This window comes from Temnothorax americanus, unplaced genomic scaffold (genome assembly GCF_048541705.1).
Source record: "Temnothorax americanus isolate GAGA-0224 unplaced genomic scaffold, ASM4854170v1 Scaffold98, whole genome shotgun sequence".
NCBI classification, from domain to species: Eukaryota; Metazoa; Arthropoda; class Insecta; order Hymenoptera; family Formicidae; genus Temnothorax; species Temnothorax americanus.
In genome coordinates this window covers 404,018-428,942 of record NW_027509821.1, presented here as the reverse complement: position 1 = coordinate 428,942, position 24,925 = coordinate 404,018, and the positions used below count along the sequence as shown (strand labels likewise).

At 44.6% G+C, this 24,925-nt stretch overlaps 4 protein-coding genes and 1 long non-coding RNA gene across 5 annotated transcripts in view; 1 reads left to right on the top strand and 4 right to left on the bottom strand.

Annotated features, from left to right (window-relative positions):
* Positions 1-24,925, bottom strand: part of LOC143908517 (uncharacterized) — a 252,120-nt gene that overhangs the window by 11,732 nt on the left and 215,463 nt on the right. The gene's annotated exons all lie outside the window — the stretch shown is intronic.
* LOC143908528 (uncharacterized) lies at positions 3,083-3,477 on the bottom strand. The gene is made up of 2 exons (XR_013260185.1): positions 3,359-3,477; positions 3,083-3,263 (listed from the first exon to the last, which is right to left on the bottom strand). It is a non-coding gene; the product is annotated as an uncharacterized LOC143908528 (long non-coding RNA).
* On the bottom strand, positions 17,518-18,553 carry LOC143908533 (uncharacterized). The gene has a single exon (XM_077426226.1). The coding sequence runs from the start codon at positions 18,530-18,532 to the stop codon at positions 17,531-17,533; it is 1,002 nt and encodes a 333-aa protein (XP_077282352.1). The 5' UTR covers positions 18,533-18,553; the 3' UTR covers positions 17,518-17,530.
* LOC143908532 (uncharacterized) lies at positions 19,609-20,918 on the top strand. Its single transcript, XM_077426224.1, has 2 exons — positions 19,609-20,539; positions 20,618-20,918. Exons 1-2 carry the CDS (start codon positions 19,609-19,611, stop codon positions 20,800-20,802), a joined length of 1,116 nt encoding a protein of 371 aa, XP_077282350.1. The 3' UTR covers positions 20,803-20,918.
* Positions 22,289-24,917, bottom strand: LOC143908530 (uncharacterized). Its single transcript, XM_077426222.1, has one exon. It carries the CDS (start codon positions 24,800-24,802, stop codon positions 22,289-22,291), a length of 2,514 nt encoding a protein of 837 aa, XP_077282348.1. The 5' UTR covers positions 24,803-24,917.

The following is a 24,925-nucleotide window of genomic DNA, read 5'->3' as shown; positions in this document are numbered from 1 at the left end:
CATTACATACATACATACATACGTACATTCGTTACATTATACATATACATAAATTATATTACATACATAAATATTATGTTACATATATTGCATACATTATATTACATACATTGCATACATAAATTATTCACGTTTCATAGCTATCACTCATTTCACGCAGGCACTTGGCAAGAGGCGTTTTATGCCATATGGCGTAATTACCTTCACTGTTCCTAGGTACTATGAAGTCAACTCTTCTCCACCGCTTCTTGAATTTATCGCAAAACGCGTCTACTTTATCAGCGTTCATGTTACGATATTTTTTTGGAATTTTTATCGAAACTCTACTCATATACCATTTCGATCTGCTACCGAAAGCTATTAATGTTCGTATCCACAATTATTTTTCCTGCACATATGGATTTCCGATCCCCCTTCGTAGAGGGTACGTCGCCAAATTCGAGCGAGCGTTCTCCTTCAACGCGACCGCCCTATCACCATGCATGTAAGTTCGCGACGATGAACACCACCGTCCGACACGGATGACGACAACGATAGAGTCGATGTGTTTTGCTGCGAGTCATTATCATCGGAATCGGACGCCCACATTAATGATTTTTTTTTCATTGTCCCGTTTACAATGTGAAGCAAAAAAAGAATCAAAAGTTTTACGTATATATAGTTTTGTCACAATCTTAAAGATTCTTTTGCAGCAGTTAGATCACATTACATTACGTTATACTACATACATACATACATATACGTATATACATTATGTTATAAAGGTATTCGGTAATGTTTTCACGGAACGTATCGGTCGAATCCGGTACGATATATCACTTATCGTCGTACGGACTCAGAGCGATTTTCGTCTCGCGGATAGTGTACACTTCGCAATTTCGATCTTATGCATGACTGCGGTCGAGTCATTTCGATCTTATCGTTCAGACACCGCGTGTAGTCGTCGAACGTAATGGTATGCGCGACGACGTTGCTTTTGACACTTTTCGCTTTTTTTTGTGTCTTTTTTACCATCAACTCGCAAGGCGCACATTGCACCCTAAGTTCAACGAATTCGGTCATAACACCGGTCATGGCACCGTTGTTTTCGTCCTTCATCAGGCCCGGCACTTTTTTATTGATGAGAGGCACATCATACGCGTCATCTACCGCGTAATCACTCGTGTCGAACCTGGCTATATCACGTTTCATGTTCTCGTACGCATCTTTGCACTCGATATGATAAATCAGACTATCGGTGTCGGTGTACACAATTCTACACATGTCACGGTACAGGAAAGACATGTACTCGTGGTGAAATTCGTATAGGCACACCTTCGACATGTCGAGGATGCACATGCCGACGTAGATCGGTTTGTCGAATTTCACCTCGAGTTTGCGCAATTCAACGGCTAAGTACTAGATTTTCCGAAAACACGCTCCTGCTATGGAAATTTGTTCGCGCGATCATTGCCTCCGCGCCGTATCGTCCGTTCCACTTTGTCAGTAATTTTACGTCAACGTGATTGCGTACATTTTCCATCGTTTTCCCGAATACCGCGTTATTTATCAATTTATATAAATTTTTCTCGAACTCATTTTTGGCCAGTGTTCTAAATTTTGTATTAAATTCAATGTAAGCGCGGAGCCACGCAGATTAAGCGAATTGCAATACGCGATGTATTTTTGTGACGCGAAGGCCGTGGCGCGCGCACTGCTGCAGGTTGCGATAATGGATGATATAACGCTTCTTATCGTACAGCGTGGCGAGAAGTTTGTTCTGTCGTTTGCCGGGCGGTTTATCGCGCGTCGGACAGAACGGTGGGTCAGCGTGCGCGTCGTGTTTATTCTGCGGATACTCTAGATCGACCTCGAGAATATAACCCATGAGCGAATCCGAAGCGATCGTGCTAGAGTCGAAATTTGAAACGTCTTCGAACCATCGAAAATCTGCGTAGGGCAGTGGCTGACACATCGCCCAGCCGTACAAGTTGTTTACATCGAAATACATCAGGTACGACGACGGTTTCGATGGATCATCGTACAACTGTATGTACTTGTTGTTGGCCCGCGCGTATCTGTTTGAACATTGACTCAGGCCACCGCGAATACCGCGTTCGATAAACATGACCATATCAATGTCGGTGAACAGTTCGAAATTGACACGCGTATGTTTCAACATGGCGTCCTCCAACTTTTTGTTGCAATCCACGTATTCGTATAGAAAGACACCTTTATGTCACACGTGCGTGAAAAGTGGCTCATTCCGCGCGCGACGCGAGCGTGATAGACCACTTTCCACGCACTTGCAACATAAAATAGGGTGTGCAAGTGGTGCGTAAAGATGAAAATTCCCGGGTGCGGAGTTGACGCCTTCGGCTCGTGCGTCAGGACTTATTGCACAAATAACTATTTTGCGTCAGTAATTCGAAATCATGGTCAGATAACGCGGAAAATTTGGAACGTATAATTTTTTACTTATTTTTATCGAGGAAGGATGCCAATTTTGCGAGACTCATGCTAAGAAAGTACGAATCAAATTAATCTTAATTTTATGTCGTTTTGCGAATCTGATCTTTTGGCGGTATCTTTAACGTGTTTCATGAATAAGAGACTTTCCTTTTGTTATTGGTAGTACATCGATCGAGTCTTCGAACGCGGCAGCTATCTCCGTGATAATAAAATGCGCATTGTAGCCCGATAAATTGTGGAAAATTACGGGAATGTAGTGAGAATCTTTATAATTTGGGTTGCAGTTCGAATGTGCGGGACCTCTATAACGGACCGGTCAGGTGGCAATGATCGCGTACTCGCACGTCGTCTGGCTCGAACGGTTTTTCGCAAATGTGACATTGCGCCGCGCTATGAAATGTCTCCCACTCGTCTCGCGTTAAATCTACCATGCGGACATTATCGGACAAGTTAGTTTTTACTCGATGCGCTATTTTTTGAGTTCCTTGGCGAACCATGCAACGCAATCATTATCGCGACGAAATCGATACGCTGATAACGTTTCATCATACGAGCACTGTACGTAGTATCCTATACTACATACCCGATGATGTTGATAGGCGTATGATGCGTGTTCCGTCTCCGGTTGTGTTTACTTCAGCACGCACTCCAAGTCGGCGTATACGACATATGGAAGCCGTTCTTTCCTGCTGTGGTTCTTGAAGCTAAGCCACTTGTCGTCTTCGCTCGGTAGTCGGATGGCAACAACTGTGTCTCGGCAACCTGCCGTGTGAAACTGCAACTTGTCGCTCGAACTAAAATAATGTAGACATCTGCATAGAGAAAAACACAAATATTGTAAATTTTTATACAATAAATATAAAATAATATATATATTATTAAAAGAAGTACTCATATAGGTACTCACCGATCGCAAATGTATTTCCGACCATGGTGCATCCTCAATTGTGAGCTAAACGAAACGCGATAAATGCTTGATCCACGCAAAATGTCCCACATTGTCGTCTCGTGGGTCCTGCACGTACATACAGCAGATTCATGTGTTTATCACTCTTCCGGTCAGTAAGCCGTATTGGAAGAACATTTGACGTCTTCTGTCCCTCGATGGTATACACATTGATGGATATATCGTTGAGTTGTTCGAATTTTTTAATTTTACTCAACGTCATTAGAAATTCAATGTCTTGTAAATTCAGTACTGTTGTATAATGAGGGTATAAGGATTCCCGTTCTGAATTTCTTTTGGCTAGATGTAAGGCGGCGACCACTGACCACACAAAACATGCATTGTCCATAGACGACAGCACGTTGATCACCGCTTTCTTCGTTTTAATTTTTTCAGGTAATTTTAAGTAACATCCCGCGCGTAACGGATTGTACCTATTGACGTTCACCGTCAAATTGAGGATTTGCGACAACGTTCACCCACTGTCGCGTTCCTGGAACTCCTCGAGGGACGCTAATGTGGGTTCGATAACGTGCCGCTCGTACCACTCGCGCAAGTTTGATGTACGACAGAGTTCTTTGTTTGTTGTGTTCAGACTTTTATTGGCACGTTTATCGCCCGCCACAAACTCCCCGTTAAACGCGGTGTTCACTTTGACACAGTTATGTGTTTTTATAATGTCTTGCACTCGCTCGAGCACTACGCTGACGCTACCGGCGTTTTCCAAAAACTGTCGCGGTTCTATGTAGTCTGCATTAATTACTGCGCCGGTATTATACGCGTTTGTCGATCTTTCGACAAACGAGTTTTGCCGCGCGCGTGTTGCCACTGCTACCGGTGTCCGCATAATCACCACCGCTATGGATAAAATGTCTTTCCAATCATGTCTTCGCACCTTCGAGTCGCGCGATTCTGGCAACCAACGATTGCCTATCTCTTCACAGAGTCTCTTTTACAGAGCACTTGCACGGGATAATGTTCAATCATAAAATAATGAAGAAACCGTAATACTTTTCGACCGATGTATCGCTGCACATATGCTCTCAAATCATACTACCGTGTCTTGACGCGCTTCATTCCTTGTTATATACTCTTTGCGCGCTCTCTCTCTCTCTCTCTCTTTTTCTCTCTCTCTTTCTCTCTCTGCTGTACAGATTATGCGAACAAATGAAGAATTCAGACGCGAAAATATCTGCGTTTATGGAGGATCAACGAAGAACGAATAATGAGATAAATGACAAGCTAGTAAGCTAAACAGTATTGCTGAAACAGTGACCAACAACACTCTGCGTATTGCTAAATTAGAGCAGGAAAGTTCTTCACTGGCGCGAGACATCCAAGCGCTAAAGAATACTCAGCCCATTGTACATGCGGAGGATGAGAACAAAATAATTATTTCAGGAGTGCCGGCGGCTTCGTCGATTGATCCGACGGCGCTTGTGAACAACATATTCAGTGTCCTGGACATACAACATCTTTCCTGTCATGTTCTTAATGTCAGACCTACTATGCAGAAATCTCAGCCTGAGGCGGCTCCTGGCCGATCCTTGAAGATTAAGGATACTGGTTCGCTTGTAGTCACTGTGGCGTCTGGCGCTGTCCGTGAAGCGATAATCTCAAGGAAAAGAGCTAGAGGCATGTGCTTAAGCAAGGAGAGGTATGTGGGAACGGCTCTGATCGCAATGTATATGTCAATGAGATGTTACCTAAAGCCATGCATGATCTATTGCAGCACACGAAACGTGTTGCCAAGGAGAAGTCATACAAATATGTTTGGGTAAGGGGAGGTCGCATATGCGTCAGATCCTCTGATGGGACCCCTATAATCTATATTGATTCGGAAAAAGATCTAACTGACTTAGTTTGACTGAATCGAGCAGGGAACACAGCAGCGGCTGCTCGGGGAGGCGTAACCAGGAGCTCTTACTTTTGTATTGCACAGTTCAATGCCAACTCTCTTCAGGGTCACATTGATCTTGTCAGACTGCAATTCAATACGAACTTTCATCATATTATCTCTGTGTCTGAGACATGGCTTAATGCTGACATCTCTGACGACCTTGTGGCGTTACATGGATACTTTTTGGTTCGTCATGATCGTGATAATAGGAGAGGTGGAGGAGTCGCCTGCTATATTCACAACACACTTAAAGCCAGGGTTATTGCTGTTTCTGCAGGAAAATGCTCCTGAGTACCTTATTATGGATATTCGTCTACCTAATGACGAGGCTGTATTGTATACGTCGGTCTATAGAAAACCAAAGGGTCTGCTGTTGCATGATTTTGAAGAAGCAATCACGGGAGTTATGCACTTATACAAGAATATTATTATTAGTGGCAATTTAAATTGTAACCTTCTTTCTACTAATTATGAATTAAGCAAGATACCTCCGTGAACTAATGTCAAGGATGTCAATGAGTATTGCGCCCTCTGGCGCTACACATCACACGGCCACCTCTGACTCGTGGCTTGACGTCTTCGTGGTAGATGACAGCGATAAAGTCCGAGTTTTTGTCAAATCTGAATGCCCATTTATAGCTGGACATGACCTTGTTGAACTGTCGCTCTCACTGGGAATAAGTTTGGATTTAGAGCGTACCATCTCAAGGCGAAGCTATAGAGGTATTGATGAGGATGAGGCTTTATTTTCTCGGCTGCATGATGTATAGAATCATTCACATGCGCTCCCCATTATATTTACGTGAGCTTTTTACTTTGCCTGACCCATCACTCAGGAGGTCCGAACGGCATGCCACTTCTTCTCAAACATTTAGTCTGCCTGCTCATAGAACAGTCACATATAGAAACTCATTCCATATCTCGTCTATATATTTCTGGCAATCTCTCCCGTCTAGCGTTACATCTGCATCTTCTCTTGTATCTTTCAAAAGTCTTCTAGCGGTCATTTTTACTGGCATCGGAACTCGAGTCTGAGTAAAGTTATAATCGCCGTAATGTTGTGCACTGTTGCGAATTAGATTGAGAGCAAAATGTGGTATAAAGTATATATCGTTGCTTATTATATATATTACCGTTATTCTGTATCGTTGCTTATTATATATTACCGTTATTCTGTAATACATGCGTCGAGTGGTTGAGTGACCATGTACGTTATTTGTACATCAGTGTACAAGTTAAATTTCTCATATATTTTCTGTATACAATGTTAAGTGGCATGTTACTTTCAATACCTATGATATATGTATTATTGCTATGTTACAAATTTGCCCTATAGCTTATGCTTGGGCTTAATAAAAATCATCTCTCTCTCTCTCTCTCTCTCTCTCTCTCTCTCTCTCTCTCTCTCGCATTCTTTCATCCTCGTCAGACACGAGACCGATAGCCAATCTACCTGAATTGTCTAAGGTGCTTGAGCGGATCGTTGCTGTGCAGATTGCTGAATACCTGACCAAGCATGATCTTATGAGTCTCAGACAGTATGCGTATCGTCCGTGTCATAATACTCAGTCTGCGCTTTTGCGAGTTTGCGACAACATCAGGAAGGCGATTGATATTGGATTTATAACGATCATGATTCTCTTCGATTTCAGTAAGGCGTTCGACACGGTTCCGCATTTTAGACTCTTGATTAAACTTAAAGAGTTGGGTTTTTCTGACTCCGTTTTTGTTTGGATTTTCTCATACCTTGTCGGTCGTTCTCAGGCCGTGGCGGATGGTGAGAGTAATTTTTCCTCTTGGTTACTTACATTGTGTGGTGTTCCTCAGGGCTCTGTACTTGGTCCACCTTTGTTTACTCTTTATATTAATGACATTGGTAAGGTCCTGATTTATTCGGAACATATGATATTTGCGGATGATGTCCAGATCTATCGTTTTTGTGCTTCTTCTGATATCCTCCATAACCTCAACTTGATCTCCAAAGATGCGAATGCTATTTTTGACTATACAAGGGCAAATAGTTTGAAATTGAACCCTGCTAAATCTAAGGTAATAATATTTGGTAGCGGGACAAATATCAATAATATTGATCTGAACCTTCTACCACCAATTGTTGTCAATTATACGCCTTTGCTATATGTAAACGAGGTGAGGAACCTCGGAGTCTTTCTTCAGTCCAATCTTTCTTGGAATAAGCATGTCTTGCATGTCTCGCAAAGAGTTCACCATTCGTTGCACAAGCTGAAATTCAACAAGAACTCTTTTTCCACGGAACTCAGAATCAAGCTAGTAATGATTTTGGTACTACCTCACTTAGATTATTGCTGCCTTATATATCATAGCTTGAGTAAGGAACTTAATCTGAAATTGCAGAGACTTGTGAATAGCTGCATCAGATTTATTTACAATTTGCGGAGAGATGAGCACATAACGCAGTATAGACGACGCCTAGGTTGGCTTTATGTAGAGAACAGAAGACGATCTTTTCTTGGCTGTCAAATGTTTCGAATAATTTACATGGGATCGCCAACGTATTTGAGTGAACTTTTTACCCCATTTGATCTATCACTTAGAAGATCTAATCGACTAGCTAATTCTTCTACGCAATCATTTCATATTCCAGCTTTCAAAACTGAAATGTATAGAAATTCCTTTCAGATATCGGCCATCTATTTTTGGCACTCTCTTCCAGATAATATCACGTCAGCAACTTCTTTTGCAACTTTCAAGAGTCTTCTTCGTAATTACTTATTTTCATTCGAATTCGCATATGTTAAGTTCTTATCTTATATTTATCCTCTAGTTTTTAGCTTTTTCCTTAGTGTTCGAGATCCGTCGAATTTTCCTACGCGAAACATCGGCTCGAAAACATTATTATATTTCACATCGAGAAATACCGATGTTTATGTGGTTCGAGCTCTGTCGAACTTGGGCGAAACATACGTTCCCCGCGATCCCCGGCCCTCGAAGCCCATCGATCGCGATCATGCGTTACGAGAGTGCTCCCTTATTTGTCGAAGCACGGAAACGGCTGTTGTGACGCGTGATATGACCATACGGACGAATAGCGATTCAGCTCTCATCGCGCGTTTGTTCCTGAAAAACAAGCCTCTTGAGTAAACGGCGAATTCGCTCGCCGGACATTTAGTCGTTGGTTGCTGAGGATTCCTAGCCTCAAGTCGTGGGCCAGAACTCATAACCGAAAATCGTCGCGCATCAATCCTCGTCTAAAGACAGCTAGCACGGCTCTCTCCCTCTAAAATCGCGGCTTGAATCGCTACTCGTTCGTTTCGTCTCAAAGTGCGGATCTAAGTTACTTATATTTCTTCATTAAGTGTACTACTTAGCGAGGGGTCCGAAAACTTCCGGTCGTGCTCCGCTCGCGATCGTTCTTCTGCCGCGCGCTCAAGATTTTCGTTCGACGCGTACAAGATCTCCGCTCCGCGAGAGGCTTCGACACGAGAAGCCGAGACAAGATTTCCGTTCGCGATACCTGGCAGAAAGTACGAACGACTCAGAAGATTTCCGAATCCGCGGCGCACGATCCGTTGTTCCCCCTCGCGTCTTTTCCGTTCTTGAAATAAAGACTATATATTTCTTTGTGCAATCTGTGTTCCGAGTGCTTTAATCCTCATTCCTCCCGCGAATTTACGACTCGCGTTACACACGCTTCTCGCTCAACTCTGAGCGGAATCCAGATTCAGGGCGACCGTCGAAAAGCGACGCCCGAACACTTAGTGTTAAACTGCGTTTGATTAATCTTTTTCTGTATTATTTTTTCCTAGTATTAAGTTGCGTATAGTTTTAAGTTGCGTGTACATTATTCAATGTACTATTTAGTTTGTTTTTATATTGGTATAATGTTATGTTTTCCTTGCCCTTTAGCTTCACTTGGGCATAAATATATTAATCAATTAATCAAAAATCAATCAAATCTCTCTCTTTCTCTCTCTCTCTTTTTCTCTCGCTTGAATTGAATCTTGAAAGATCATTTCTTCTTTTGTTTTACGTACTGCGTTGTAAAAAATAGTGTGAAATAGATACGTCTACGCGATAACACCCCCTTTTCTTAGAAAAAATTTGTTTACGGCGTCCGCGAAACATGTCCCGACAGGTTCGATGCGTCATCGGGTCGATTATCGTCGATGACGACATTTCTTTGTTTAGCACACTGCGTGAATAGATTGTTTAGTCTACGCAATAACCACTCCCTTTTCCTAAAAAAAATTTGTTTACGGCACCCGCGAAACATGTCCCGACAGGTTCAATGCGTCAAAAAAAATGTAAAAGAAGAAAAAAATAAAAAAGTAATTTTTAAGTATAAATCATGCTATAATTTCTTCGCATTTCTATTCTATTCGAGCCGTATATGCGACGTTCGCCAGAACCCCGGCTGCTTGAATTACAAACAAATATCGCATACCGTAACAGAAGCGAGGCGCCGATGTTCTGGCGGACGTCGGCGCTTGCCTTTGTAGTGCAAGACGTATTGCGACTATCATTATATTTTTATACACCGTCATTATATTTTTCTCTGGCGATTTCTCCGTTTTGTAACCGTCATTGAATTCAGTCTCATCGAGTCCGCGCAAAGTGGTAGACGTGTTTTTTTTGCGATGTCTCCGCGCCTTCCCCTGCAAGACGCTTAGAACATAGAGGAGAGCAAAATTCAGGAGCTGGAGCTCGATGCTCCCGCGCCCCCGCTCCAGACAGCTCAGGTGGGCACGCCACCCGGCATCGGACGCGCACGGGAGTAGTTGTTCCGCCTGGCGGAGAGTTGAAGATTTCGTCGTATCGTTGACGAAGCGCTGGTTGTCTACGCGAACCGCGTAGCAAGGGCTCAGGCAGTTCGTGTCCGCCGCTCTGGTTCCCAAGATCCGCAAGAGTCATTGCTGGCTGCGTTAAGACGAAAGGAGGGCCGCGGCCATGGGGCCCCTCCTCGTTGAAACTAAGGTAGGATTTCCCACGCGCCCGCGACGCGAACGCGCACCCCCACGCGGGCCCCCCGGCGCGATCGCGGATTTTCCCTCTCGCGGACCCCCCACGCGGACTCCGCGGCACGACCGCGAACGCGAACGCGGACGCCCCACGCGGCCCTATTTGTGCACGTGAGTCATACACGGGAGTCATCCCGGTGAGTCATACATGTGGTATGTCAAGGTCACCCAGCCCCCTTTTCCCGCGTAATCCAATATTCCCTAATCCGATACCCTTGTAATCTGATACCCTTGTAATCCGATACCTTTGTAATCCGATACCCCCTTTCCCCCGCTCATCCCCGCGTTATCCGGTACCCCCTCCCCTTGCCCTGCTTACTCCCCCTGCGCAATCCGATACTCCCTCTCTCACCCCCCCTTTCTTGGAGCTCCTGAGTTAGAACTCCCCTAGTATAACTACTTCGTGCGCCGGAATCTAGAATTGCGATATTCGGACAAAAAGACGCCGGTGCTAGAACTGCACCCGAACGTCGTGATGGAACGCGAATTTTCTTTCGAAGACATCGACGCGAGTTTAGCGGGCAAGAATAACGATCGCGATAACGACATAGAAAGACTGCACCCAACAGACCCAAATGCACGTTCGGATACATCGGCCGATACGCAGAGTAATAACTCCGGGAGAAGAGAATTCTCATTAACGTCCTACGACAGTAGCGTGTTTGATCTGGAAGAAGAGGCTTTTACTCCCAAAACCGGAAAAATAAGCCAGCAAGGAAGAGCGGCTCAAGTTAATGTACCCCGCGACGAGATTCAGGATATGCCGATGACACCCGAGCAAGTCGATGCAGAAATAATGCGACTTAGGTCCACTGTAAACAGACGACCGCCCGCAACTAAACAAAGTCGAGCCCCAGAGCCGGCTAGAGCATGTCCAGAAGCTCGAAACTCCATGCTCGACAAAATCTTAAACGCGTTACGTGATGTATAGGATCGCGTAAATCGAATAGAGGCCGCAAGTTTCGAACGCTCCGACGAACTCTACACGTGATACGCGATGTGCAGGATCGTACGAGCCGACTAGAGGCCGCAACTTTTGAACGCTCAAACGACAGAGTCCGACGCGTACGTAATAATAGTCCATTTTTAAACGCAAGTAATTACGCGATTATAAAGACATTCAGCCCGCGAACGAATCGATGCTCTTAGAGGCCATTTTATGCACAAAATTTAAAGAAAAGGCCATAATAGATTTTGACACGCGCGACATTCATGATTTTGAACAATTAAAACGTGAACTAGAAACAGAATATCTAGGAAAGCGCAGCATGACCCATCTGCAACTAGAATTTAACTCCTTGAAGCAAAAAAACGGGAGAAAGCGCGCAGGAATTTGGGCGATGCGTAGAAAAGCTAGCTAGAGAATTATACGAGGCCATTGAGGAAAACCAAGGGCATTCTCAAGAACAGTAAAAAGCGATCCTCGACAGTATAAAGGTGCAAGCCCTCTATAATTACCAAATAGGGCTGCACGAGGACATTAAAATGTTAGTCTGAGCGCAGCGATACAGAACTTTGCAGGAAGCAATAACCGGCGCCAGTGCGGAGGAAAAGGTAAAAGGCCCCTCTCCGCGGAACAAACAGCCGACAAACAAAAATAAATTTAATACGGAACAAGCGCGATATTCGCAAAACACGACAATACAGTGTTACAAATGTGGAGAAACAGGCCATTACGGGCGAGATTGCCGTACGAGCCGACACGCAAATAGATTCTCGTTGCTGAAAGCGGACAAGCTCAGCAAAATAAATACACTCGAGTGCACCTATTGCAAAAGGACCGGGCATAAGTTAGAAAAATGTTGTTCGCTGAACGGACGACCCAACACGGAACGATCAAGCCGATCAAAAACGGATGCCCCCGAAAACGCGCCAGTAAACAGTTTAAAGTTAAGAAAAGAGAAGTTGTGAGAAACGAGCGATGAATCTTCCTTCAATAGCGGCAGCGAAGAAGACGAGAGACTAAAGAAGAATAAGGCACGAGCCGCCAAGAAGTATCAAGTGTCGCAGATAACGGGAAAGTATAACATACACATTTTAAACCTGATAACACTGCCGATTCAAGAGGCTAAGAAAGGCAAGACAAATTTCTTATTAGACTCAGGAGCGATCCTGACGCTAATAAAAATAAGAAATTTAAAAGGCGATACTATATAATGCGAGAAAAACGCCTGACATTGACCAAAGTGACGGAACACAAGATCCACACTCTCGGAAAAATAAAAGCAACCGTAGACCTTTGAAGCAAGAAAATACGCCATACTATGTACGTGGTAAAAGACGATTTTCCGATCGATTATAAGAGAATACTGGGGAATAATTTCCTCACAAAGCGCAAAGCCGTTATCTCACACGCCACAAAAGCAAGTACACATCGGCAAAGTTGCATTTAAACTCCAACAATATAAGAAGGTAAATTTACCGGCTGCGTAACAATTGATCTCGGACAAAATATCTCCGACAAAATATCTCGGACAAAATGTCTCACCACCAAAGTATCTCGCGACTAAATATCTTCATAAATATCAACAATACCGCTGAACATAAGGCGTTTATTGAAAAATTGGCGTTTATAACAACATGAATACAAGCAATCGATATAACAACGACTCCATTGGCGCACACGAATACCGTCATCAAAATTACAAAGTAATATTGGTGGCAACTCCACACAGATATTCCAAAATGTTGGCACTATTATAACCAAGCACAACATTTTTCAAGCGCTTATTCATAGTCAGCATATTTTTTTTGCTTCTTATTTTGTACGTTACGACCGGCGCGACTTTGCGCGATTAACAACTCAGTAGTACTTCTTTGGTCGTTTTTTAATACATTAATAAACTTGCTGATCGATGCATGACTAATACGCACACGTTCGTTGAAGGCTCGATGCCAGCTCTTTACCGCATTATTTGTTCTAGACAAATCATTTACGACCGCATTATAACAATTCCACATATAGATAGGAAAGCAAGGGGAACGGCGCCTCTTACGACGATCTAACGACCCAATCCAAGTGGCCTCGAAATACTCAAGGACGCTTTCAACAGACTCATTATCCTCAGGAAAATACTCTGATTGCGTGAGAGTCTCAAAAGCATTAATAACATCGTCTACCGACTTAAAAACCAACGCAACCAACATTTTAATACTCAAGGCGAAATTGCTGTCTTGCCCGTAACGCACCTGCAACCCAACCGATTGTACTTTCCTCCAGATACATTGCCCGAAATGAAAATGACAACCACTTATCTCAGCGTCCGGGAAGCATTTAGCAAAAGCCGATGCAAAGCTCGATTCGAAATCGATCATGAGCCGGGTTGGCTTCAAGCGGGATTCAATGCTTTTCAAAAACGATAATACTGTAGCATACGTACTCTCATGCTTATTAGGAGCCAGGACGTAGACAAGCAGATAAATTTTGCCAGACAGAAAGCCATGAATGGTGTACAATTGCGCAAATACAGTAGGAACACTTTTAAAGGTTCCATCACCCAACCACAACCTACAACGAGCCAGAATCTTCAAGTTTTCCGCAGTACTAAAAATTAGGCATCGATCTTTGCCACCGTTATCGTGCAGTAAAAATTTGTCACTCCTCAAAGTTTGCGTAAAAATATCTGGTAATATCAGGCTCTCGCGTGAATCGGGATTCGGCAACTGAGGAATAATTTTTGTTCGAGATCGCTGTACCGTCCGAGCAAGGGCAGAAGTAGACGGGAGTTCGGCAGCCGCACCGACAGACACATTCAAAGTAACAGCAGCAACGACGGCACTCGTACTCTCATCCGACTGTATAGCTCGTTTCTTTATTTTTTCGATAGTTTTTCGCGCTTCTCTACTTTTGCCGCCTCAACGGCATGATTATGCTCCGTTTCATCTAATATTTTTCCTATAATATATCAAAATAGCTTTTGCAATCATAATACCACTACAAACAGCACAAAAAACACAATAAAATGTCACGTATCGGACCGTGTCTTTGAGCTCGTATGAATTCGCCCACGGCAATTACAGTTTTTATATTCTACGCAACGCCACGTAACGTTCGATGTAGTTTCACGAACGATGGAATACACAAAACCATTGTAGTAGGTAAGCTAGGCCGATTCTACTCCGGGGATCTAAGGGGGGGTGAGGGGCGGGGGGGGGGGACCGCGGGGTGGGGGGCGGGCGGGGGGAGGAACGGGGAGGGGGGGGGGGGGACCGCGTTCTTGGGCGCCGCGGGGGGAGGGGGGGAGGGGGAACCGCGTTTTTTCATGCGCTGCGGGGGAGGGGGAGGGGGGAACCGCGTTTTTTCATGCGCCGCGGGAAGGGGGGGAAACCACGTTCTTGGGCGCTGCGGGGGGAGGGGGGAGGGGGAACCGCGTTTTTTCATGCGCCGCGGGGGAGGGGGAGGGGGAACCGCGTTTTTTGGGCCCCGTGTTTTCCGGCGCCGCGGGGCGAGGGGGTTCGCGTTTTCCGGCGCCGCGGGGCGAAGGGGTCCGCGTTTCGCCGCGCCGCGTAGTCCGCGTGACGTCACACGGCCCGTTCCCGCTCACGTTGTCTCTCCATCGTAGATGTTTCCCCCGTCCCCCGGTTGCGCGCGTTTTCTCGTTCGCGCGGTCTCTCTCGCTCCCGTTCACGTTATCTCTCCCTCGCGCGCTCGCTCCCGGCCCCCGTTCGCGCGCGTCTTCTCATTCGTGCGGTCTCTCTCTCCCCCGTTCGCGTTCTTGTTCAGAAATTATATAAAAACTACAAATAGAAAAATTGCTTACCACCGCTTGATTTCAACTTAAAACCCCGGCTCTTGAGTCACCTTCCGCACTGTGTGTGACACAACATTGATTGTCTTTTTATTGTTACACTTATTGTTACACTTATTGTTACACTTATTGTTAATCTCTTAGCAGTATAGGTTTCTTAATTTTAGATAATATACACTTAAAATATTTCTCCAGACACTTCCATTTCTTCATCGTTTGCTTCAACTTCCATATCATGTCCTTCAAAATGCAATTCTTCGAAATCCATTTTTTACTTTAATGATGAAACCGCGGTGTTGCACTAACGCGTCTAAATCAATTAGACGTTATATTCTCTACCGTCTTCTCGACCGTCTTCTATTCTTTTCCAATATATTTGATAATAGAGAAACATCCAGTTCGATTGGCGATCGACGATTCCGATTTCGCGACAGATGTTTCCCAGGAAAAAATCTACAAACACATATTGTATATGCGGCCTCTCTCTTCGCTTCATACAATGTCTCTTTTAAACATTTCATGATCATCAAAATCTTGCCACATTAGTATTTCACGACATTCATAAAATTCGAGAAACTTCCGATGCGATCGGAGATCGGCGATTCCGATTTCCCGACGGATCTGATATCTCGTTACATCGACGGTCCGCGGATCCCCATTCCTCACGAACGGATCGTTAATTTTCACGATCGGTTTCCCTTCAGGATAGAACAATGGTTTGCAAAGTTTTGCGTACTCGCTCATATCGGTGGGCTTTGATATACAGCTTAAGATGGCGAACCAATTGTTGTATAAACCGCACTATCAAGTATGCCAACCGACTCTTACTTTTATTCCTCGACTACTGAGCGTACATTCATATTCATCCTTCTACATCTCACAATTGTCACATTGTTTTTATCATATCTAATTTCATCTCAGCATCATGTATGTTATAAAGAAAAGCGGTTGACGTAGACGACGTATCTTAAAAATAAATTTTCGCATTTGGACTTTGCGTCGCAATATCTCCGCTCGTAGGGCACGTAGCGGAATATTATGAGAGAAACCCCCCCCCCTAATTGGACCCCAAGCTATCGATCAAGCCTACTTAGAACTTGATCCGTTCACTCGTTATCGAGATCTCAACATCTCGGGTACTCGCAACCCGTCGCGTCGCGTAAATGAGTCACGGTCGGTCTCGCTCCGCGTGTACTTGGCGCGAGACACTACCGTGTCTCTTGATGTAACGTCCCAGCCAGCATTCCGCATGAGTTGAGAATCATTATACGATAGCGATACGTAGTTCTTGATGGTACTGGTTATGCCAACGTTTCTGTTGCGATCAATCTCCACACCGTTGAGCTCGTATCGAATCTCATCGAACATGAACGCCACGCAATTATTCGCAAGCGTTGTCACAGACTCGTCATTCCTTCTCTTTATTACCAATCGTCCTTCAACGTAGAGAAAGCTTTCACATGGCAACGTGTATAAATCTTGCTGTTGTATGGGTATTCTTATCTCATCGTTATGTCCAAACGTTGTGTTAGCGTACGGATTGTACGTGTGTGTCTCAATCTTGACGACGCTGTCGTCAAAGATCGGTTCACCTCCAATGTTTAAGATATTAGCCATTTCGTACGACGAAACCCAATGATTTCAAAAATTCAATGTTTGACGCAGTGAGTTTCTTCTTTAGCAATCGGATTGTCTTTTTGTTTCTCGTCTGTCGCACCTGCTCAGCTTCGTTCAGTACGAATATCTCACGTTATCGCTGTCGTCTTCGTACATGGTGATCTCTTCTCCGCGAAAATCAATCAATCGACCGTCCTGATCTACGACGCGAAGCGTCAAGTCCGAAATGCTCCGTACGATGATCGGAAGGTAAATGATCTGTGCCGGCGTTTCCGATATCTTATATCCTGGTGGCACGCTCGGTGAAAACTCGTGTATCGTGTGCACGTACTTGTCGTTGCTGTACGCACCCGCTGTCACGTTACACTCTATGCGAATGATGTTTACGTTGATGATATTTAGCGGAACATCCGATTCGTGCCATTGTCGCGATTCCAGCACGCGATTCGCTGAAAATCCCAGCAGCGATCCAATGTTGTTCGGTTTTGTGAAATTTATCCGATAAGCGCACTTGATCTCGCTCTTCATCGTATTGCTATTAGCATGAATAATAATCAATGGGTGCGGTTCATCTTCGTTTGTCGAGACATTATTGGATGGGTCCCATAAAAGAGCGCGTTTCAGATACATGTCTATATCACGCAGTTCGTACGATCCTTCGGGAATGGTAATCTCCTTGTCGTCGTCGTCATAGTAGAATTTATTGTTCGACGAATTTACATTCGGTATCGTGTGATAGGTTTCAAAATCTGTTAGACCGAGCTCGTAATCGCTATCGCTCAAATCCACGGCGGGAAAGTAGCTTACCGCGAGAATGCTGCTCTTGCCGGTGAGCGTAAATGTCAGTGACATGTTTGAATGAATACTGAGATTAAACAGCGTAACGCCGGTCTTTAAATTGATTGTCAACCGACTGTAGAAAACGCAGACACAGTTGTCCGCAATTGCTCTGATCGTATCGCTGATAAGGCGTGCGATTGTACTCTATTACATTGTTCTCTAGATACTGCGCCAATTCTCTCGGTGGTCGAAGATTGCCAAAACTGTCGAAATATATGACACGATCTCCCTTCTTCGCATACGCCACCCAGTGAGTACCCGGTCCATCAGTATTATCCAAATTCACGATACCGCTCTCGTTTCGACGTATGCCGCCGATCGGTAACGAGTCGCGCATGAAAACACCTCTAAAATATGGAATGCGCATACGTTTTGCCAATTGTTGCAGTTGCACATTGGTAGTTACACCCTTGGGAATTTTTAGCGTCCCTTCGACGTTTTTTTTTCTTGAGACTCCCCGTCCGCGTTTGTACGGAGCGAGATAAAGTCCGTGACCTTCCATGGCGCGATTGTGACGTTGCATCTCTTCCAGCTGACGTCGCGCGGCTTTGTTGTCATTCACGGCCTTTGCGACTCCTGCCGCTCCGCCGACCAACGAGCCGAGAACCCCTAATAACGGCAAGATCGGTAGGATACCGCCGCGTTTCGCTACCGGAAGTATTCGCTTGGTCTTCTTCTTTTTCTTCGTTTTCAAACCCATACCGAGTTTCGTTTTAGCCTTCATGGCCGCCCAGACGGCTGTAGCCGCAGCTCTCTCTCCGAGAGTCGAATCGTTCGCGATGACACGTTTTCGCGCTTCCGCGGCGAGTATATTGTCTGCCACGTGTCGTTCTGCGAGATCGCTGCTACGCGAGTAGGCTATGTCGTGCTCGCGACACGCCGCGTCCAATGGATTAATACCCCGATCACCTCTTGCCAATCGTGTTTCTAAGCGAGTTCCCGGTCCGCAAAATTGATAGCCGGGGATATGTAATTCGATCGGAAGCGCGTTTATCGCGCGATTCAGCAGACCTCGACCTATCTTTGGCGGCATTCGCCGCAGTTTTTTATCAGTGGCGGCGGACCGTCGATGTGCGTTTGCTGACACGGCAAATTATAATGTATTAAACAGCGCCGATATTGCTGAACCTCCGAATCTGTCTTGATATGTTCGGGAAGCTTATCCCACAAATAATCTATGTGATTATAAAACTGTCGCAGTAGAATGACCTTTGGTATATACTTTAACTGCTCGGCGGTTAAATCGTAAATATCGCTGTTATCCGACACGAGCAAAAACATTTTAACGACTGAGCATCTCAGCTCTACGCGTCTCTATAAATAGGCCAGCTTTCTCGATATTATTATTCATTCGTTGTGGAGGGGAGGTAAAATGCGGTTCGTACGACAATCGCGGACGATCAAAGTGACAAACTTTGACGATAGGATGCCGTTAACAAAAGAGGTACGCAAACATGGAGGCATGCTACCGATTTCTATACGCGGTATCATCTGCGGTCCGTCGAATTGCGGCAAGACAAACGTCTTGATAAGCTTGCTGGAAAGTCCGCACGGTGTACGTTTCGAGAACGTGTATGTGTACTCGAAATCGTTGCAACAACCGAAATATCGATATTTGGAGAATATACTAACACCGATAGAAGAGATTGGCTACTTTACGTTCTCGAATAACAGTGACGTCATTCCGCCGAGCGAGGCGCTCCCGAATTCTATTTTTATCTTTGATGACGTGGCATGCGACAAGCAGGATACGATAAGAGAATACTTTGCAATGGGCCGGCACGCGGACATTGACTCTTTCTATCTTTGTCAGACGTATGCGAAGATACCGAAGCATCTTATACGCGACAACGCGAATTTATTGATTCTGTTTAAACAGGATGGTACCAATCTGAAACACATATACAGCGATCACGTAAACACAGATATGTCTTACGATGATTTCAGTAAATTGTGTCATACGTGTTGGCAACAAAAGTACGGATTCGTGGTGATAGACAAGGACAGCGCAATTTCGAATGGTCAATACAGAAAAGGATTTAACGACTTTGCGATACCAAAACGTGGTTAGTTGTTGTCGACGCGTCGATTGAACAACGTTAGCGCAACATGGACAGCAGCGAGGAGATTAGAGAGCGCGAGAGGATCGTGAAAGATATTGCGAAAACGAGCAATTCGATTCGCAAAAAATATCACGCCTTGAAAACTGGTAAAATGGAGGAAGATATTGCGTTGGAGAGACACTTTAAGCCCGTCATCGAACCTCTAAGGCAGATTGCCGAAAACACCGTTGCTGGCAAAGAATCTGACGTGTCAAAGATTGAGAATGAAACGGCGTGGGAAGACGAAGAGCCGAAGCTCAAACGACAACGACCAAACGCCTCGTTTAACGACTCTGTAATGGCTTCAACTCCGGTTACGTTGAAACGATCGATAAATGTGCCATCTAATTTGAGCGAAATAACAAAAACTTTACAACCGCGTAAACCGAAACGATCGAAAGGTTCATTGAATGAACCACCGATAACCTCTGCGCCTTCCGTACAACACACAGTGCTCGCAAACGAAGATGTTTTCGAAACCACGAATGACCCACTCGTGATGTCCGTTCGACAGCAGTTGCAAACATCTGAGGGTCAAGAAACGTTGCGAGATCAATTGGGTCCATTGAGCCAAAAGTACATCGGGGCAGTTCTGAGCGGCGATGAAGAAAGCGGTATGGACATCGCGTACGGTGTTAAATTCACCAACGATGGAATGATGCTCGGTAATAAACGTTTTGACGTGAACCATGCGGACAACATAATTATCGACGGCATACGATACAATGGCACACGCGGTCTTTTCGAATTAATCTTTAAGAAATATCCCGATGACGATATCTACACGGAGGACGATATGCAAACGTACAAGAGCATTCTGTTGATGACGAGTGTTCATAAACGCAATTATGATGCTCACGCTCAAATAAAGGGCAATGGGGGATACAAGTACACACATATAATCGGGCCGCTGATTTCAGGTAAAAAAGCTGGAAAAGGTATACCGCGTGCCATGACAGGCAACAAGATCGACCATATAATTGCACAGTCGATTTCGGGTAAAAAAGCCGGAAAAGGTATACCGCGTGCCATGACATTAAACGACAACAAGATCGACTATGTTCATTGGGACGATCCCAACGAGCTTGTAGATCGTCTCCGATTGCTCGAAGCTTCGCGCCTAGCGGGTCACACCGGTCACGATAACGAAATCCTGTCGATTATCGAGGAACTTCGCGAGGCTGGACTTATTATAAATTAAGTGGCGCGACAGCGAGTCATTCAATCAACATCGAAATGCCGATCAACAAGTTTGGTATATCGCTCGGAAGAGGCGGTGCGGAACCGTACTATCAATGGAGAGGATTAATCAGAAATTACGTGCGAGATAACGCTCTTTGCATGGTCGCCACCGACTTTGACGCGAAATCGCGCAAGATTCGACGGATAGCGCCGCCCGTAGATGATGGCGATGCAGCCAACAAACGCTACGTGTAGCAGAGCGTTCAAATTTTGGAAGATCGACAGGATGAAATAGAGAGAAAGATGGCTGTATTCCAGAATAATATGCAAATTACCCTAAACGAACTTCAAAAGATGATTCAAGATGTAATTGCGAATCATCGCGAATAGATAAGAACGTACATCTGATATCTGCGTCAGTTGCGCGTCATCGTCATGGCTGGTAAGAAGCAATCAGCTGAGAAACGGCGGCTGGTGGAAGAATTACACGCTCCTGCGAGAAGAAATTTTTCTCGAAGACGCGTCATAGTACGCGGATACGATGACCTGTGGCAGGCGGATGTGGTCGAGATGCGACCATACACGCGATTTAACAGAGGCTACCACTACATACTCACCGTTATCGACGTGCTGAGCAAGCACGCATGGGCCGTACCGCTCAAGACCAAGAGCGGACCCGAGGTTACCACGGCGATTGCAAAAATAATTCGAGACGGCGGCAGATGTCCGAAAAATCTGCAGACTGACAAGGGGAAAGAATTTTACAACACAAACGTGCAGAAACTCTTGAAGAAACATAATATCAATCACTATTCGACATATTCCGTAATGAAGGCATCGGTCGTCGAACGATTCAATCGCACGCTCAAGAACGACATGTGGAAAATGTTTACGCGCAATGGAAATTACAAATGGATCGACTCGCTGCCAGGTCTCGTATCGGATTACAACGCGCGAAAGCATCGAACTATCGGCATGCGACCCATCGATGTTACCCCCGCGATCGCCGACAAGCTCCTAACAACGGTGTACAGCCACGTAAAGATCGCTGCTCCAGCGCGATTCAAAGTGGGCGATTCGGTACGCGTGAGTAAATTCAAGACAATCTTCGAAAAAGGATACACGCCAAATTGGACCACGGAGGTGTTTAGAATCGTCAAAGTGCAGAAAACTAATCCTGTGACGTATCTGTTGGAAGATTCCTGCGAAAAACCCGTCGCCGGCGGCTTCTACGAATACGAGTTACATCGCGTTGCTAATCCCGACGTGTATCTCGTTGAAAAAGTTTTGCGCAAAAGAGGGAATGAGGTTTATGTAAAGTGGTTAGGATTTGATAATTCACACAATTCATGGATACACAAGAATAATGTATTGTAAAAATTTATTACAGTATAAAAATATACATATATACATATGAGTCATTTATTTTCCTAAATATCTAAATGTATTTACAATATATTTACAGCGGTATTTACAATATATTTACAATGGTATTTACAATATATTTACAATGGTATTTTATAATGTCCCCATGGCAGCGTTTCGGTAGAACCGGGTATAATGTATCGCTTATCGTCGTACGGACTTAGAGCTATTTTCGTTTCGGACACGGTGTATACCTCGTGTTTTTTGGATCTTATGCAGGTTTGCTGTCGCGTCATTTCAATTTCGTCGCGCAGACACCGCGTGTAATCGTCGAACGTTATCGACCTGGCTACGACGTTACTCTTAACACCTTTAGCTTTTTTCGTATCTTTCTTACCGTCCACTCGCAAGGCGTACATCTTTGCTCTAAGCCCGACGAATTCGGTCATTATCGCACCGTTATTTTCGTCTTTCATTAAGCCCGGAACTTTTTTATTGACGAGTGGGATACCGTACGTATTATCAATCGCATAATCGCTAGTGTCAAATCTATAATGAATGTGACGCTTCATGATATCATACACATCGTCGCACTCGATGTGATAAATGAGACTGTCAGTATCGGTGTACGTGACTTTACACTTATCGCGATACAACGGTAACATGTACTCGTGATGAAATTCGTACAAACATGTCTTGGATATATCGAGGATGCACATACCCACATAGATTGGTTTGTCGAACTTCACCTCGAGTTTTCGCATTTCTATTGCTACTAAATTCTCCGAAAAGACGCTTCGGCTATGAAAATTTGGTTTCGCAATCATTGCTTCCGCGCCGTATCTACTCTCCCAATGAGTCACGAGGCGCACGTCAACGTGATTGCGCACATTCTCCATGGTTTTGCCAAACACTGCATTGTTCATCAATTTGTATAAATTTTTTTCGAAATCATTCTTGGCCAATGTCCTAAATTTCGTATTAAGTTCTATATAATCGCGAAGCCATGGAGATTGCGCGAATTTCAGTATACGGTGAATTTTTGATATACGGAGACCGTGACGAGTACACTGCTGCAGGTTGCGATAATGTATTACATAACGTTTCTTATCGTATAATGTTGCGAGGAGCTTGTCCTGCCGCTTGCCGGGTGGTTTATCGCGCGTCGGACAGAACGGTAGGTCAGTGTGCGCGTCGTGAAGATGTTGCGGATACTCCAAGTCGACTTCGAGTATGTAGCCTATCGAGGAATCCAACGCGACATCCATAACATTAAAATCGGTTACGTTGTCGACCCATTTAAAATCTGCGTATGGCAATGGTTGACACATTGCCCAGCCGTATAAGTTATTTACATCAAAATACATGAGGTACGACGACGGTTTCGATGGATCGTACGATTGCATGTACTTGTTGTTGGCCAGTGCGTATCTGTTTGAACATTGACTCAAACCGCCGCGTATACCGCGTTCGATAAACATGACCATGTCAATGTCGGTGAGCAATTCGAAATTGATGTGTGTATGCTTCAACATAGCATCCCACGTAAAACCCGGTAGAGTATAATAATACGCCGGATCGAGTCCATAACTCGCGACGCAACTATCGCGAAAATTTTCAAAGATATCGGCCAACAGCAAGACATCGGTCTTGAGATATAAATCGCTGTAATCACCGAGCGTTCGAATGGAGAACCGCTGCCAGACGTCGACGGCGTGCGCGTAATCGCTCTCGGATACGGTGTCACCTGTCAATGAACTGTAAAACGAGTCGCGCGGTGGTAAACACAAGTCCTCCAATTTTTCGACGCAGTCAATGTATTCATATGGAAATACGCCTTTTCTTGTCAGCAAATCAAAATTTTCTGCGGATAATTCACAAAATTCGCGTTGCAATATTCGCAGTTTATCCTTGCTGAGATAAGATGCCAATTTGTCGAGACTAGAGGTGAGAAACTTGTACGAATCGATAAATCGCAATTTGACGCACGTTTTCTTATCTTTATCTTCGGTGCTTTGAACGTTTTTTGTAAACGAAATATATTTTTCTTTTGTGATCGGGAGTAAATCTACATGTCCTTCGTACGCTGTTGCTATTTCAGTTATAATAAAATGTGCGTCATAACCCGATAAATTATGAAACACTACGGGAATGCAATGCGAATCTTTATAATTTAAGTTACAATTCGAATGCGCGGGACCTCTGTATCGACCGGTCAGGTGACAATGGTCGCGTACTCGCACGTCGTCTGGCTCGAACGGTTCTTCGCACACGTGACAGTGCGTTGCACTGTTAAACTTTTCCCACTCGTCTCGCGTGAAATCTGCCATGGGTATATTGGTGGACAAAATGGTCTTTACGTCGTGAGCTAAACGTTTTAGCTCCTCGGCGAACCACGCGACGCAATCCTTATCGCGACGAAACCGATACATAGATAACGACTCGTCGTACGAGCAACGCACGTAGTACCCTATGCTAAACACGCGATGATGTTGATATGTGTACCTAGACGTTTCCGGATCCGCTTCCATCTTCTCCAAAGTACATTCCAGGTCGGCGTATACGACAAACGGAACTCGTTCCTTCCTGTTGTGATTTTTAAAGGCCAACCATTTGTCGTTATCGCTCGGTAACTTGATCGCGCAGTCATTCATCTCCTGACAGTCGACGATGTGGGCAGCCAATTTTTCGTTGGAGCTGAAGTAGTGCAAACATCTGCAAAAATAGACGCAAATATTATAAATTTTTATACACAAAATATTTTATATATTGTTAAA